Source organism: Anabrus simplex, chromosome 1, assembly GCF_040414725.1.
Source record: "Anabrus simplex isolate iqAnaSimp1 chromosome 1, ASM4041472v1, whole genome shotgun sequence".
In the NCBI taxonomy this organism is placed as follows: Eukaryota; Metazoa; Arthropoda; class Insecta; order Orthoptera; family Tettigoniidae; genus Anabrus; species Anabrus simplex.
In genome coordinates this window covers 789,189,452-789,205,738 of record NC_090265.1, presented here as the reverse complement: position 1 = coordinate 789,205,738, position 16,287 = coordinate 789,189,452, and the positions used below count along the sequence as shown (strand labels likewise).

At 42.4% G+C, this 16,287-nt stretch overlaps 1 protein-coding gene across 4 annotated transcripts in view; it reads right to left on the bottom strand.

Moving 5' to 3' along the window:
* LOC136873501 (transmembrane protein 135) overlaps positions 1-16,287 on the bottom strand; it is a 277,976-nt gene that overhangs the window by 202,766 nt on the left and 58,923 nt on the right. For 2 of the 4 annotated variants that reach the window (XM_067146706.2, XM_068227573.1), the window contains exon 1: positions 1,836-2,005. The exons of the other annotated variants lie outside the window; for them this stretch is intronic. In XM_067146706.2, coding sequence (XP_067002807.2) covers positions 1,836-2,000 — 165 coding nt within the window. In that variant the 5' untranslated portion in view covers positions 2,001-2,005. Of the gene's footprint in view, positions 1-1,835; positions 2,006-16,287 lie in introns of those variants that run through there. 4 annotated transcript variants of the gene reach the window in all.

Here is a 16,287-nt window from a genome sequence, read left to right as displayed (position 1 = left end):
GACCTAGCCCGCGAAATACGAAATCGATTGCTGGAAAGAAAGATTGAAGAATGGGAGGAACTTTGCCGTCGTTTCGCGAATTTTGTCGGATTATATATAAAATGTTAAGCATTCAATTATAATTTTCAGTATAATACCGTAGCGAAGCACGGGTATCCTGCTAGTTTATGATTGTCCCGCCAAGGACGGCTACTGCAGCTAGTCTTACTATAAGATAAAACTTCGTTATGTTTGATGCCATTTTACTTATTCTAAGGCTTCATTTTGAAGAACTGATAGCCGTATCTCATAATTAATAGCCACATAGAATTATATTTTTCCTTTGATTGTGAATGTTTGCAATAGTACATTATTTCAGGTTACTTATAGGCCTACAGCCCTTTGTTTTACCAAGTTCTTCTCTGTGGGTCAATAAAATGGTAACTCAATAAGAAGCAACTCTCACACTTGTTGATTAACAGATAACTTACTCATATTATTAGCTCGTGACTATTTGATCAGCTGGCAGTGCGCTCTATTTTGTATCCTATAAGAAATCCGCCTGGTTCGAGTCCCAGGGGTGGGAAAAAAGTCACCATCAGAATGTTGGCCGGCAGTGTAGGAGAGGTTGTGGTATACAATTTCTAATCACTAGATTGCGTCCCAAAAGCTTGCATTAAATTCCAAACCTATTCGCAGTGAGGGCATATGACACTGTTAATAGTGATTCGTCCGTCTGCTTTGCGCAGACCCCTTGGTATTATTCGACAGGAGAAGGCTGTGTGCTTGCACCGGGTTTCTCCCTCTCCCTTCCTACTATCATATATCACGCCATTCCTCTCCTCTCATTAACTCCTCTGACGACGTTGATATCAGGAAGGGCATCCGGTCGTAGAAACTTGCTACGTCATACCTGACCCCGCAGAGAAACGGGACAAGGGTTGCTATAACAATGTTAGGACAACCAAAATTTTAAAAATCTGATTCTCGGCGTACTTTCAGTTTTGTTTTGTTTTGTTTATTACTCGAAACAGGTTTGTGGGGCTTACGAGTCATTATCTTGCACCAAAACACGGGACTGTTTTCCTGTTGTAAAACAGAAAAATACGCTTTGAGACCTCGGCTATGTTAGACGTCGTGAAACAACTTACAAGCCGAACTGAATGGCTCAGACGGTTGAGGCGCTGGCCTTCTGATCCCAGCTTGGCAGTTTCGGTGTTTGAAGGTGCGCAAATACGTCAGCCTCGTGTTGGTAGATTTACTGGCACGTAAAAGAACTCCCGTAGGACTAAATTTCGGCACCTCGGTCTCTCCGAAAATTGTAAAAAGTTTTTACAACATACAGTATTAGTTTGGAAGACAGAAAGATAAAGCCCCGTTTACTACATCAACATACCCTATTTACTGCGGCAACAAGCCCTTGCAAGGCAGACCCTACGACAAGGGTGGGTAAACTGCTTTGTGAGTAGCAAGGATGTTGGGGACCTCACAAACACCCAGAGCCCGAGCCAATTCCTCTTAAGTTTAAAATCACCAACCCGGCCAGAAATCGAATCAAGGTCCCCCTGGACCGAAGATTAATACTCTGACCATTTAGCCAAGGAGCCTGACAGCACAACTATGGGAGTTCTAAGAAGTTAGGCAGCTACACGAGAGAGAAATAACCCCGATATATCGTTCACACAGCGATAGAGAGAACCCCGATATATGGTTCACACAGCGACAGATATATCCCGATACATCGTTCACACAGGCATGGAAATTACTTCGATATATGCTTCACACAGGGGCAGGAATGAGCTCAAAAAATGCCGTTCTCGGAGACAGACACACAAAAGGAATAGTAAGATTCTCACCAAGGACAAGACGAGGTAGAAGCGTAGCCCTCCCTGGAAACAACTGTTCGCCACATCGAGCGCGGCGAGGGAGCAGTATCTCGTGTTGGGGTGAATCAGCTCCTGGCAATGCATGGGACCTATGAGGGGCGCCAGTTCTGGCACTATCTTGCTCATCACCGCCATCACACTCGCACAAGACTGAACCGAGCCAAGCGCTGCCGTCATGGGAAGCAAGGTAGTCCTTGAGATTGGCCTCCCACTACCTGCTGATTGCCCCTCCTAAACCCAAGTCACCAGTTGGTCAACTGTTATCAGTTTTGTGAGGCCCATCTTCAGAATGGACTGAGCGAGTGAGGTTGCATTCGAGAGACGGTGGATTCGAACCCCACTGTCGGCAGCCTTGAAGTTGGAACAGGCAAACGCTGGGGCTGTACCTTAAGTCGACGGCCGCTATCTATCCCGTCCTTGAGTCACCGAAATGAAACCAGGACGATATGTTTGAATGTCAGTCCTCTGGGGTGGCTTATTATTATACGTCGGATTTGAATGCAAATGCATATTTTGTTTATCGATGTGTAGACCTTAAAAACCGACAATGAAGTGCGTTTGAACGTGAAATTGGACAAATTATTAAGTTTAATAGTGCATATATATATATATAATATATATGCGTATTTGCATACATTTGAGATTAGTGCATACATTTCAAATTTAGGATTTATTGTGTACTACCAGAAGTACCCGTTCTTCGTGCCGGTTAACAGAAACTGGCCTTAGTTACTCATTCTATCGGTGTGAGTGACTTCATTAGATATTTATATCATTGCTGTACTTACTTTAAGTACGCAGAAATTATTTTTCGTGTTTGAAATTATAGTGTAAGTACACTGCCGCTAGATAGTACCTACCACAAATATAAATGTTATTGAATGTACTTGTTTAATCCGACATTTCGTAACTAGGCCATTACAAATGTGTACCAATTTGGGGTGGCAAATCTCGCTGCTGTAGAATCCCCGAGTTGACGTTGCCATGGTTACGGCTGGTCGTTACTTTATCGGATTCCTAGAGCAGGGGTAGTGTGGTGCCAATATCTCCATAACGGTTAGTTTTAGGGCCTTAAAACATGGTTTTCGAGCCCGCAGGGCTTATCGAGTTTTGTTCTTTGCGTCAAGGGGCTTAAAATGAGATTTGTCTCGTCCCTGTACGACAAATTCGATATTTCGCCTATTATTTTTATATTCCTCCGTCGCTCCTCCCCCCAATTGGTTTGAAAATTTAAAAGTAGCCTAAGTTACTCCTTATATCATCAGCTATCTGCCAGTGGAAATCCCGTCAAAATCGGAGATTAGCCGGAACAGACAGACAGACAGACAGACAGACAGACAGACAGACAGACAGACAGACAGACAGACAGACAGACAGACAGACAGACAGACAAAAATGGTAAAACTTGCTTTTCATTATAAGTACCGTGTATAGTTTAATATAAAATTAGTCAAATGCTGTTATTTTGAAATTACAAACATACATTTCGATTGTATTTATTTGTATATATGTAGATGTTTTCTACCGTTATTATGCATATCTAGAGGCATGATTTTCTCGCATTCATTTATGTTCGACTTCGCGAAAAGGAAACAATTTTTCGCGTTATTTCCTGAAATAGGGCTGTCCCCATCGCTTTAATTTCGTTTTAAACCTTTCCTTAAGTTATTCATAAACACTTTAACTCGTAAAATTTGTGAATTATTTATGTGAAAGATAGCTAAATAGAGAGAAGCAATATTGATAATCATTCATTATTCCTTACGTAATCTAGGTGAGAACTATAATATAGCCCTAATCAAGATTACATAAGAAATTACCCTTTCACCGCACATGGCCATAGCTTTCACCCTATGTGGCCTATATTAAGGGATTTTATAAATATTAATACGAAGAGATACTTCTGTCGAAATGAGAAATCCTTATTCCGTCTTCTGTTTCCCTTTACACACGTGATATTGGAATACAATTTCAAGATCGTTATTTTCCATGAATTTCGCTGCAGTTTCGCACTTATCGCAAAATAAGTAAATTTCGTTAAACCTGTCTTGTCGCTTAAATTCGCTGTAATTCGCGAAAGCGAAATCACTAATTTCTTAACCAGAATCGTATGATTCGTTAAGATTTTTCAAAATCGCTTAAAAATATTTTTTTGTCGCGTTTATCGTTAACGCGAAAAAATCATGCCTCTGTGCATATCTTAACTTGTTTTACAAGCAGGCTTTAACAATATGTAAGGTAATTAATACTATGAACTCTTTCGGCAATGAAAAGTTCAAAGAGAACTGGCACTTATCAAGACACATTTCCAAATCATACCAGAATCAGTCAAGAAGCTAGAAAGATGTAGATTGCGTTTTTGTGATTCGCTGGACATTGTGGAGAACGTGAACTGGAAGATCCCAGAAAACCTCGGACTTCGTCTGCAAACAAAATATCGTGGTGTCGTATCCGGGTTACGACATCATGATAGTTATAAACAAATATTTGGCTGGTACTGTTAATGTGGATCTACCTGAATGTTTATAACACCTACATTCGCTCTGTAGATGTACCGGTAGAGAGAGCATTCTCCGCACTGAAGCTAGTTTTAACAGATAAACGCCACAGATTTTAAACAGAAATCTTGACGATGACTGTTGTAGTGTACTGCAGAGCAAATTATGGACAGGAAAGGTAGAGTGTGCAGTGTAAAATGAAAGAGGAAAATGTATTTAAGTTTGTTTCCTCGTGATTGTGGTTTTTTACACGGTTTTCTTAAAAACTTACTCATTTATTTGTCTTCCGTTTTAATTAACACTGTGTCTTATCAAGGAGAAGTTTTCATATTGTTTTAACAGAATACTGATAAATTGATACGTCTCACAAACTATGTTTGTACTAGTGGAGCAGCCGCAGCTGATTTTTAAGTTTTTATTCAGCTGTTTATTCATGATCATGAGATTATATATTGGTGTGGGTGAATCGCGTGTGTCTAGTAAAGTCATGTTACGTTTGCACTGCTACCCACAATTGGTCTTGTGTAGTTGGTGCGGGGTTCATAGACCGTACACCAGCATCGAAAGCATCCCATAAATGCTCGATTGGATTAAGATCGAGGAATCTGGAGGGCCAATCCATGGTCGTAACTTCACTGGAGTGCTCCTCCAACCACCTGCGTGCCACCACAGAGCGGTGGCATGGCGCATTGTCCCGTTGAAACACGGCATCTTCATCAGGATACTCTAGGGCCAGAAAGGGATGCAGATGGTCTGAAAGAATGTCCACATAACGTACACCTGTCAGCGCTCCCTGCAGCTGGACAACGGGACCTAATTGCGACCATGAGAACGCCGTCCCGACCAGAACTGAGCCACCTACCGCCTGGACACAATCTTGTTGACACGCAGGATCCATAGCTTCATGGGGCATACACCCCACTCTCAGCTCGATTCAACGGGAACCCGGATTTATCGGCGCCGCTGTTCCACGGTCCATTGCCGATATTCGCGGGTTCATGCACGTCGTTGAGCTCTGTGTTGAGGTGTCAGCAAAGGGACTCGAATTGGTCGTCGGCTGGTGAAGCCTATGTGGTGCAGTTGTCTCCTTACAGTCCTAGTCAAAATGGTTTCCTGACTCCCAACATTCAACTGGGTGGTGATCTGACTCACAGTAGCCCGTCGAGCGCCCAGTATGGTTCTGCGGAGGCGACGTGATGTCCTTTCGTTAAACACATGTGGTTTTCCCGTGCGGCGGTTTAGATTCTTTCTGCGATATTGAAGCCCCACCCGAATTCACATGTAATCTCCGCAATGCTATGACCCATGCGCCGTGCGCCGATGATCATCCCACGTTCAAAGTCGGTTAACTCGCGACTTGTCATTTTCACAACATTGGTGTCTGTGACAGGCTGCTCAGCTATGCCGCAGCTAGGCGCAACGCTCAGGAGTCATCCGCGGCTCGTTTTCTAATGGGACACCCCTTCCCGTGACTTTTAGCTACTCTGCGTATATCTCAGAGTTTGTTTTTTAAGTTGTTTTTTTAGTAAATGTCAATGGCGTGTCCCTTATTGGCATTTCAAAAACCTGGCAACCCTATTCCTATCCGACGTCCCTCTATCAACTCTTGTTCTTTTCCGACCCCGATAGTAATAGGTTGGGAATCCCAGGGAGTCTTTCATTTTCAACGCCCTTTTTGGCCCTTGTCTTTCTTTGGCCGATTCCTTCATTCTTCGAAGTATCGAACCCCTTCCATTTCCCTTTGATTAGTGTTATATAGAGGATGGCTGCCTACTGTACTTTCTCATAAAACAGTAATCACAACCAGAGAGCTGCGCTGAGTGGCTAAGACAGTTGAGGCACTGGCTTTCTGAGCCCAACTTGGCAGGTTCGATCCTGTCTCAGTCTAGTGGTATTTGAACGTGCTCAGTTATGATAGTCCCTGTCAATAGATATACCGGCACGTAAAAGAGCTCATGCGGGACTAAATTCCGGCACCTCGGCGTCTCCAAAACCGTAAAAGTAGTTACTGAGACGTAAAGCAAATGACATTATTGTTATTATTAATCGTTTGGCATTTAGGGAAAGCACTCGGCACATCTAGGGTTAAGTCAGTTCCTGTATTGGTGCCTGATTATTAGCAGTGGAGAGATTGATGCAGGATAACCTGTCAGATATACCGAGCATTGCGGGGATGTGGACATGTTTGGGTCACCCCCTGGGAGAAGACGTGGCCTTCACGGCGGATTCAGACCAGGCAGCCATCAACAGCGGTTGAAAAACTATAAAATCCATATAAACATCGATAAGTAAGAAATCGCTCGTTAAATAGTGTCGATAATAACACGTGGGAATTCTCTTTCCGCTGCCCATTGTTGGTCGGGAACAGCAAACAAAACGCTAATCGTAGAGGAGGGGCAATGTTTAGTGGAACGTGCGAGTATTGTGTGTGCCAGTTGTATGACTAGAGGTGATAGTTGTTTTTAAGAGGAAGTACAATTAGGCAACCATTCTCTCTTAACATTAATCGGAGTAGAAAAGAGATGCAGTTCGACTCTTAAAGGAGGGGGTGGGGGCGCGATAGCCGACTCACGTTGTCGGTGACTTCCTGCTAAGGCGTTTCAAATCCCGGTCGGTGCACGTGGGATTTTTGAAATCATAAGTCCCGTCCTTGCAGTTAGGATTCCAAGTTAAACTGGAAGTCTTGTAGTTAGGTTCGCGATATCAACAGACATGTAAAACTGTAAGTTTGCTTGTTTAATAATAATAATAATAATAATAATAATAATAATAATAATAATAACAAGAAGAAGTTTCAACGCCCATTCTATCCCTATACATCTATATATATAAAATAAGAGTTTTGTCTGTACATTGATCAAAATTTTAAAAGGATGGTATTTCTGTACCAGTCATGTCCATAGTAACAAGGAAATGCACTTTTTAATTTTCCGTAATTTCTGTCTGTCTGTCTGTCTGTCTGTCTGTCTGTCTGTCTGTCTGTCTGTCTGTCTGTCTGTCTGTCTGTCTGTATGTATGTATGTACAGGCATCACGTGAAAACGGCTGAAGAGAATTTAATGAAAATCGGTATTTAACGTCCGGGAATAAGTCGCTACAATCTAGGCCGTATGTAATCTTTATTACGCTTAGAGAAATGGTAGTTTAGGGGAAGGCCTAAAATTTAATTCTCAAATATTTGTTATTAGTGGTCCTATCTTAATGAAAATCGGTATGTAAAGTTCTAAAATAAGTCGCTACAATATAAACTATAAATAATGTTATTCACTCTGAAAGAAATGGTAGTTTAGGGGAAGGCCTAAAATTTTATTCGCAAATATTTGTTATTAGTGGTCCTATCTTAATTAGAATAGGTATGCAAAGTCGCCGAATAAGTTGCTACAGTCTACGCCACAAATAATCTTATTCACGCTGAGAGAAATGGTAGTTTAGGGGAGGGCCTAAAATTTAATTCTCAAATAATTGTTACTAGTTGTCCTATCGTAAAGAAAATCGGTATGCAAAGTCGGGGAATAAGTCGCTACAATCCAGGCCATAAATAACTTTATTTACGCTGAGCGAATTGGTAGTTTAGGGAAAGGCCCAAAATTTAATTCTCGAATATTTGTGTTATTAGTGGTCTTATTGACAAATACTATATAAATAAAGTTACATAGTATTAAATTTCCGATCATTTATGTCATACATTTTGAGTGTAGCGGCCATGATGACGGAGATATTCATGAATATGGATGTTTGTTGCTAAGATCACATCAGCGCCGTCACGAGAAAATGGGTGACCAGAATTGAATGAAAATCGGTATGTAAAGTCGGGGAATAAGGAACTACAGTCTACGCTGTAATTAATTTTATAATATAACAGTGTCGAAAGAAAACTGAATGTGAAGGCCTACAATATAGAAAGCTCATAACATTGATCAATAATAACATTACATTGACCATTGTTTGTTGTGATTTGCTTTGTGTCTGCTGCCATTCATCTCCGATAGATGGGATTACTGCTGTATATCGAGTTTTTTTTAATTTGCTCTACGTCGCGCCGACACAGGACTCATGGCGACGATGGGATACGAAAGGGCTAGGAGTGGGAAGGAAGCAGTCCTGACTTTAATTACATTACAGCCCCAGCATTTTCCTGGTGTGAAAATGGGAGACCACGGAAAACCATCCTCAGGGCTGTCGACAGTGGAGTTCGAACCCACTACCTCCCGGATGCAACCTCACAGCTATGCGCTCCTAACCGCACAGCCAACTCACCCGGTCGTACCGAGTATAACAGCCTGTCTGAAAATTGGCGCGAAGTAGCTGGGGAGTTAGATACTACTGATACGTAACAAACTGGTTCACCATAGCATTCGAGCTATTCAATTCCTACTCTGAGGCACTGATTGGAATGAGCAGTGTGCATATGTAACGGAACAATGCCAGAGAAGTGTTCACGGCTGTCTGCGGTCTGATCATTGCAGCACTGGAACTTTGGACTGTTAGGTCAGCACTGTAGTACTGTTCGTTAAAAGTGAAAAAATGTGCGGTTTATTAATTTGATCGAGTTTTATACATAACATTGCTTTTAATCACTACATTCCTTCTGACGACTTCAGGTAGGAAAACCACAAAGACAGTCTTTCTGAGAATTCCGTAGCGAAGCACGGGTACATCAGGTAGTCAATAATATTATTATTGGTTTTACGTCCCACTAACTTAACTGCTTTTATGTCCGACTTGTTGGCTGAATGGTCAGCGTACTGGCCTACGGTTCAGAGGGTCACGGGTTCGATTCCCGTCCGGGTTGGGGATTTTAACCTGAATTGGTTAATTCCAATGGCCTGGGGGCTGGGTGTTTGTGCTGTCCCCAACATCCCTGCAACTCACACACCACACATAACACTATCCTCCATCACAACACGCAGTTACCTACAGTACAAATGGCAGATGCCGCCCACCCTCATCGGAGGGTCTGCCTTACAAGGGCTGCACTCGGCTTGAAATAGCCATACGAAATTTAAAAAAAACTGCTTTTACAATTTTCGAAGACCCCGAGGTGCCGGAATTTTCTCTCGTGGGAGTTATTTTAGACGCCGGTAAATCTACCGATAGGGGCCTGATAAATATTTCAGCACCTTCAAATACCACAGGACTGGGTCAGAATCGAACCTGCTAACTTGCGCTTAGAAAGCCAGCGCCTTAACAGTCTGAGCCACTCAACTCGGCTCCTATACATTCATAGAGATTTGGAAACGCCAGAATTTTCACTGGGTGTGTTGTTACCACACCAATCAATCAAATCAATAAATCAATCAATCAATCAATCAATCAATCAATCACCGCTGATCTATATTTAGGGCAGTTGCCACCTGGGCATTTAGGGCAGTCGCCCAGGTGGCAGATTCCCTATCTGTTTTATTACCTAGTCTTTCGTTAAATCATTGCAAATAATTTGGAAATGTATTGAACATATCCCTTGGTAAATTATTCCAATTCCTAACTCTTCTTCCTATAAACGAATATTTGCCCCAATTTGTCCCTTTGAATTCCAACTTTATCTTCATACTATTTTATGTACCCGTGCTTCGCTACGGAATTCTACACTGTATACAGAACTCTATGTTGAGTAGTGTACACCTTGTGAGCAAGATTGTATTATATTCCATAGAAACGTTACCCTAGAAACGCGACGGGGAAGTCACCAAACGTCTTTTCTCATATGAAGACTGGGTTAGGGAATTTTCATTGTGATGGTAGGTCTGCTTGCCTACTTTTTTTTGCTATTTGTTTTACGTCGCACCGACACAGATAGGTCTTATGGCGACGATGGGATAGGAAAGGCCTAGGAAGTGGAAGGAATCGGCCGCGGCTTTATTTAAGGTACAGCTCTGGCATTTACCTATTGTGAAAATGGGAAACCACAGAAAACGATCTTCAGGGCTGCCGACAGTGGGGCTCGAACTCACTATCTCCCGATTACTGGATACTGGCCTCACTTAAGCGACTGCAGCTATCGAGCTCGGTTGCTTGCCTACTATCGGTCACAATCAGGCTGGGGAGTTTTCATTATAATAGCAGATACTCACTCTCACCCTGCTTATTTACATTCTCAGAAAGACTGCCTTAGTGGTTTTCCCAAGTGAAATGAACATGGGTCATTACAATGACGTCAGTAGGAATGGCGCGATTAAAAGCAATATGAAATACTCGCTCAAATGAAAAAACACGCATTTTCTCACTTTAAAAGAACAGTACTACGCTGCCGATCTAACAGTCCAAAGTTCCAGAGCTGGAATGGCCAAGCCGCACAGCCTTGATCCGTGAACACTCTTTTTTCGTCGGGGGGGGGGGGGAGGGAGTCGAATAGCGGGGAGTCCCAGGAGGACAAATCTATGCCCTTTCACTAATCTCTTTCCTAGGAGTACCCGTTGAGTCGGAAAATCTCATTTCACTACAATGGTGGCGGAAAAATCTAACTGACTTGGAGGCAAATTTTTCCTCCAAACCAGAAGAGAAAACCCCTCTTCACTGCTAATTTGGAACAAAATGAATGTAGAATTTAATAAAAGTGAAGAGGAAGACGCTTTTCTTAAGTAACGTCTCTTTTCAGGTTTGAATTTTGAATGATTTAGTGAAGTGTAGTGCTATAATTTGGAATAGGCCTAAATTGTAATTCTAGACCAGGTCATACTACCATTACTAAGTGAGCCTCTGCCAAATCTGAACACTGCTCATTGAAAACAGCGCGTCAGAGTAGGGAACGAATAGCTGGAATACTGATGAACCAGTGTGTTACGTACCAGCAGTATCAGACAATGTATGAACCAGAAGAATGGCATGCTAAAGAAAAAAGTTTTCTAACTCCCCAGCTCTTTCCCGCCAATATTGAGTGAGGCTGTTATACTCGGTACGCAACAGTAATCCCATCTATCGGAGTTGAAGGCACGATAAGAGGCAAAGAACATCACAACAAACAATGGTCAATGTAATGTTATTGTTGATCAATGTTATGCACTTTCGATATTGTAGGCCTTCGCATTTAGTTTTCTTCCGACTCTGAAATACTACTCTTATCACAGTCGGTACAGTAAAACTGAATATAACATAAATGACAGGAAATTGTATTCTCTATAACTTTTGTTATGTAGTACTTTTCTATAGGAGCCATAACGAAGGTATTTAAAAATTAAATTTTAGGCGCCTACCCCTAAACTACCATTTCACCCAGGTTCAGTAAAATTGTTTATAGCTTAGACTACAGTTTTTTCTTCCCAACTCTATATACCGATTTTCATTAAATTCTGTTCACCCATTTTCTCGTGGCTCGGCGTTGATGTAGGACTTAGCAACAAAAATCGAAATTCATGAATATCAGTGTTATCATAGCCGGTACGGTAAAATTGTATAAGACATAAATGATCGGAAATTTAATTCTACGTAACTTTAGTTATGTAGTATTTATCGTGTTACTGTGGACATGAACGATACAGAAATATCATTTTTTTTCAAATTCTGAGCAATGTACAGACAAAACTCTTATTTCATATATATAGATTGTGATATCTACTTTTAAAAACTCAACTCAAACTTTATACTTCTACTAATGTCATTCCTCGCTATCTCTCCACTGACAGCTCGGAACATACCACTTAGTCGAGCAGCTCGTCTCCTTTCTCCCAAGTCATTCCATCCCAAACTTTGCACCATTTGCGTAACGCCACTCTTTTGTCGGAAATTACCCAGAAAAAATCGAGCTGCTTTTCTTTCTTTCTTTCTTTCTTTCTTTCTTTCTTTCTTTCTTTCTTTCTTTTTCTTTTCAGTTTTCGAATCAAGTAATCCTTGTGAGGGTCCCATACATTGGAACCATACTCTAGTTGTGGTCTTACCAGAGACTTATACGCCATCTCCTTTACATCCTTACTACAACCCCTAAATATCCTCATAACTATATGCAGAGATCTGTACCCTTTATTTACAATGCCGTTTATGTGAATACCCCAAATACCTAGGTACTTACAGTGGTCCCAATAAGGAACTTTCAGCCCATCAACACAGTAATTACCGGGCGAGTTGGCCGTGCGGTTAGGGGCACGCGGCTGTGAGCTTGCATCGGGAGATAGTGGGTTTGAACCCAAATGTCGGCAGCCCTGGTTTTCCGTGGTTTCCCATTTTCACACCAGGCAAATGCTGTGGCTGTACCTTAATCAAGACCACAGCCGCTTCCTTTTCATTCCTAGGCCTTTCATATCCCATCGTCGCCATAAGACCTATTTGTGTCTGTGTGACGTAAAGCAAATAGCAACACAGTAATTAAACCTGAGAGGAGTTTTCCAATTAGTGAAACTCACAACCTGACTTTTAACCCCGTTTATCATCATACCATTGCCTACTGTCCACCTCATGACATTATCGAGATCATTTTGCAGCTGCTCACAATCTTGTAATTTATCACCCTGTACAGTATAACATCATCCGCAAAAAGCCTTATCTTTGATTCCACTTCTTTACTCATAGACTGTCATTTATATACAAGGAAACATAAAGGTCCAGTAATACTCCCTTGAGGATTTCCCCTCTCTCTCTCTCTCTCTCTCTCTCTCTCTCTTTTTTACTTGCTTTACGTCGCACCGACATAGATAGGTCTTATGGCGACGATTGAACAGGGAAGGGCTAGCAGTGGGAAGGAAGCGACCGTAGCCTTAATTAAGGTACAGCCACAGCATTTGCCTGGTATGAAAATGGGAAACCACGGAAAACCATTTCATGGCTGCCGACAGTGGGTTTTGAACCTACTATCTCCCGAATACTGGATACTGGCCTCACTTAAGCGACTGCAGCTATCGAGCTCGGTTCCCCTCGTTTTAATGGTTACAGGATCAGATAATGCTTCACCTTTATGAAATCTATGGAATCTTTTACTACAGTAATATGTTACAGTTACATCCCTGTCAGCTGCGCTAGGAATCGAACCTGGAATTTAAAGGAGAGAAGGTTGCTGCAGGTATAAAGTCTGTTAAGTAGCCAGTGTGGTACAGCTTTCATATTCCTTGGTTATGATGGCTCATAGCTGTGCAAAGAAATTTCCCTCCTCAGGACTATAAAAATACTCCGTGTTCTCCAAGGACAGAAAGAAAGGATCATATTCCGTAGACGTTCACTGCTTGTGCTGTTCGTGGTGGTTGGGGCTGAAATGCGTAGACAGGAGACATTTCGCCATGGTTGCAGTAAGCTTTGTCAAGGCTGACAAGTTTTACCTCTTTTCTTACGGATAACTATCGAGGTTGTCTGGGTGCTGGCAGACAATTATTGCTGCAAAGCGCTAATTCCAGTTTGCAACCATTTCCTGCATAGGCAGTGTATTAGTGGGAATGTTACACTTACAATTACTTCACTAGTAATAGTCTCACAACGGTGGGGGGAGTTGCAAAGTAGTTGAATTACTTGTAACAATTACTTTTTTAAATAAGGTTTACTCGTAATCGTTACTTTTCAAGAAGTAGTAGTAGAAGAAGAATTAGGAGTTAAAATGTACTCTTCTTCTTATTATTATTCTTAACCTGTTTGCCCTCCAGGGTCGGATTTCTCTCGGACTCAGCGTGGGATCTCACCTCTATCGCCTCAAGGGCAGTGTCCTGAGCGTGAGATATTGGGTGGGGGATACAACTGGGGAGGAAGACCAGTACATCGCCAAGGCGGCCTCACCTGCTATGCTGAACAGGGGCCTTGGGGTGGGGGCTGAGAAGATCGGAAGGGATAGACAAGGAAGAGGGAAGGAAGCGGCTGTGGCCTTAAGTTAGGTACCATCCCGGCATTTGCCTGGAGGTGAAGTGGGAAACCACAGAAAACCACTTCCAGGATGGCTGAGGGGGGAATAGGACCCCCTCTACTCAGTTGACCTCCCGAGGCTGAGTGGACCCCATTCCAGTCCTCGTACCACTTTTCAAATTTTGTCGCAGAGCCGGGAATTGAACGCGGGCCTACGGAGTTGGCAACTAATCGCACTAACCACTATACCATAGGGGCGGACTAATCAGTATACCAGGTGAGGCCTCCTGGGCGAGGTACTAGTAATAGATATACGCTACATCTCATCCAGAGTTCGGCAACTCTGAAGCCCCAGCACTCGCAAGAAGTAGCGCCAAACGTAGGGTGACCAGATGCAAATAGATTTTTTAAAGTAGACAAAACTATTTAAAAAGGAGGATAATGCCAATAAAAGGACATAAAAATCCTCCATTGAGAGTCTGAATTTAGACTTATATATTCTAATTTTCACACACATAAACAAAATTTATCCCTTTTCTAAATTATACAACCGGGCGAGTTGGCCGTGCGGTTAAGAGCTTGCATTCGGGAGATAATGGGTTCGAACCCCACTGTCGGCAGCCCTGAAGATGGTTTTCCGTGGTTTCCCATTTTCACACCAGGCAAATAGCAAATTATACAGTAAACAAGTTGACGTACCCGTGCTTCGCTACGGAATTTTACACTGTGTACAGAATTCTATGTTAAGTAGTGTACACCTTGTGAGCAAGATTGTATTATATTGCATAGAAATGTTACCCTAGAAACGCAACGGGGAAGTCACCAAACGTCTTTTCTCATATGAAGACTGGGTTAGGGAATTTTCATTCTGATGGTAGGTCTGCTTGCCTACATTTTTTTGCTATTTGTTTTACGTCGCACCGACACAGATAGGTCTTATGGCGACGATGGGATAGGAAAGGCCTAGGAAGTGGAAGGAAGCGGCCGCGACTTTAATTAAGGTACAGCTCTGGCATTTGCGTATTGTGAAAATGGGAAACCACAGAAACCATCTTCAGGGCTGCCGACAGTGGGGCTCGAACTCACTATCTCCCGATTACTGGATACTGGCCTCACTTAAGCGACTGCAGCTATCGAGCTCGGTTGCTTGCCTACTATCGGTCACAATCAGGCTGGGGAGTTTTCATTATAATAGCAGATACTCACTCTCACCCTGCTTATTTACATTCTCAGAAAGACTGCCTTAGTGGTTTTCCCAAGTGAAATGAACATGGGTCATTACAATGACGTCAGTAGGAATGGCGCGATTAAAAGCAATATGAAATACTCGCTCAAATGAAAAAACACGCATTTTCTCACTTTAAACGAACAGTACTACGCTGCCGATCTAACAGTCCAAAGTTCCAGAGCTGGAATGGCCAAGCCGCACAGCCTTGATCCGTGAACACACTTTTTTCGTCGGGGGGGGGGGGGGGAGGGAGTCGAATAGCGGGGTCTCCCAGGAGGACAAATCTATGCCCTTTCACTAATCTCTTTCCTAGGAGTACCCGTTGAGTCGGAAAATCTCATTTCACTACAATGGTGGCGGAAAAATCTAACTGATTTGGAGGCAAATTTTTCCTCCAAACCAGAAGAGAAAACCCCTCTTCACTGCTAATTTGGAACAAAATGAGTGTAGAATTTAATAAAAGTGAAGAGGAAGACGCTTTTCTTAAGTAACGTCTCTTTTCAGGTTTGAATTTTGAATGATTTAGTGAAGTGTAGTGCTATAATTTGGAATAGGCCTAAATTGTAATTCTAGACCAGGTCATACTACCATTACTAAGTGAGCCTCTGCCAAATCTGCACACTGCTCATTCAAAACAGCGCGTCAGAGTAGGGAACGAATAGCTGGAATACTGATGAACCAGTGTGTTACGTACCAGCAGTATCAGACAATGTATGAACCAGAGGAATGGCATGCTAAAGAAAAAAGTTTTCTAACTCCCCAGCTCTTTCCCGCCAATATTGAGTGAGGCTGTTATACTCGGCACGCAACAGTAATCCCATCTATCGGAGTTGAAGGCACGATAAGAGGCAAAGAACATCACAACAAACAATGGTCAATGTAATGTTATTGTTGATCAATGTTATGCACTTTCGATATTGTAGGCCTTCGCATTTAGTTTTCTTCCG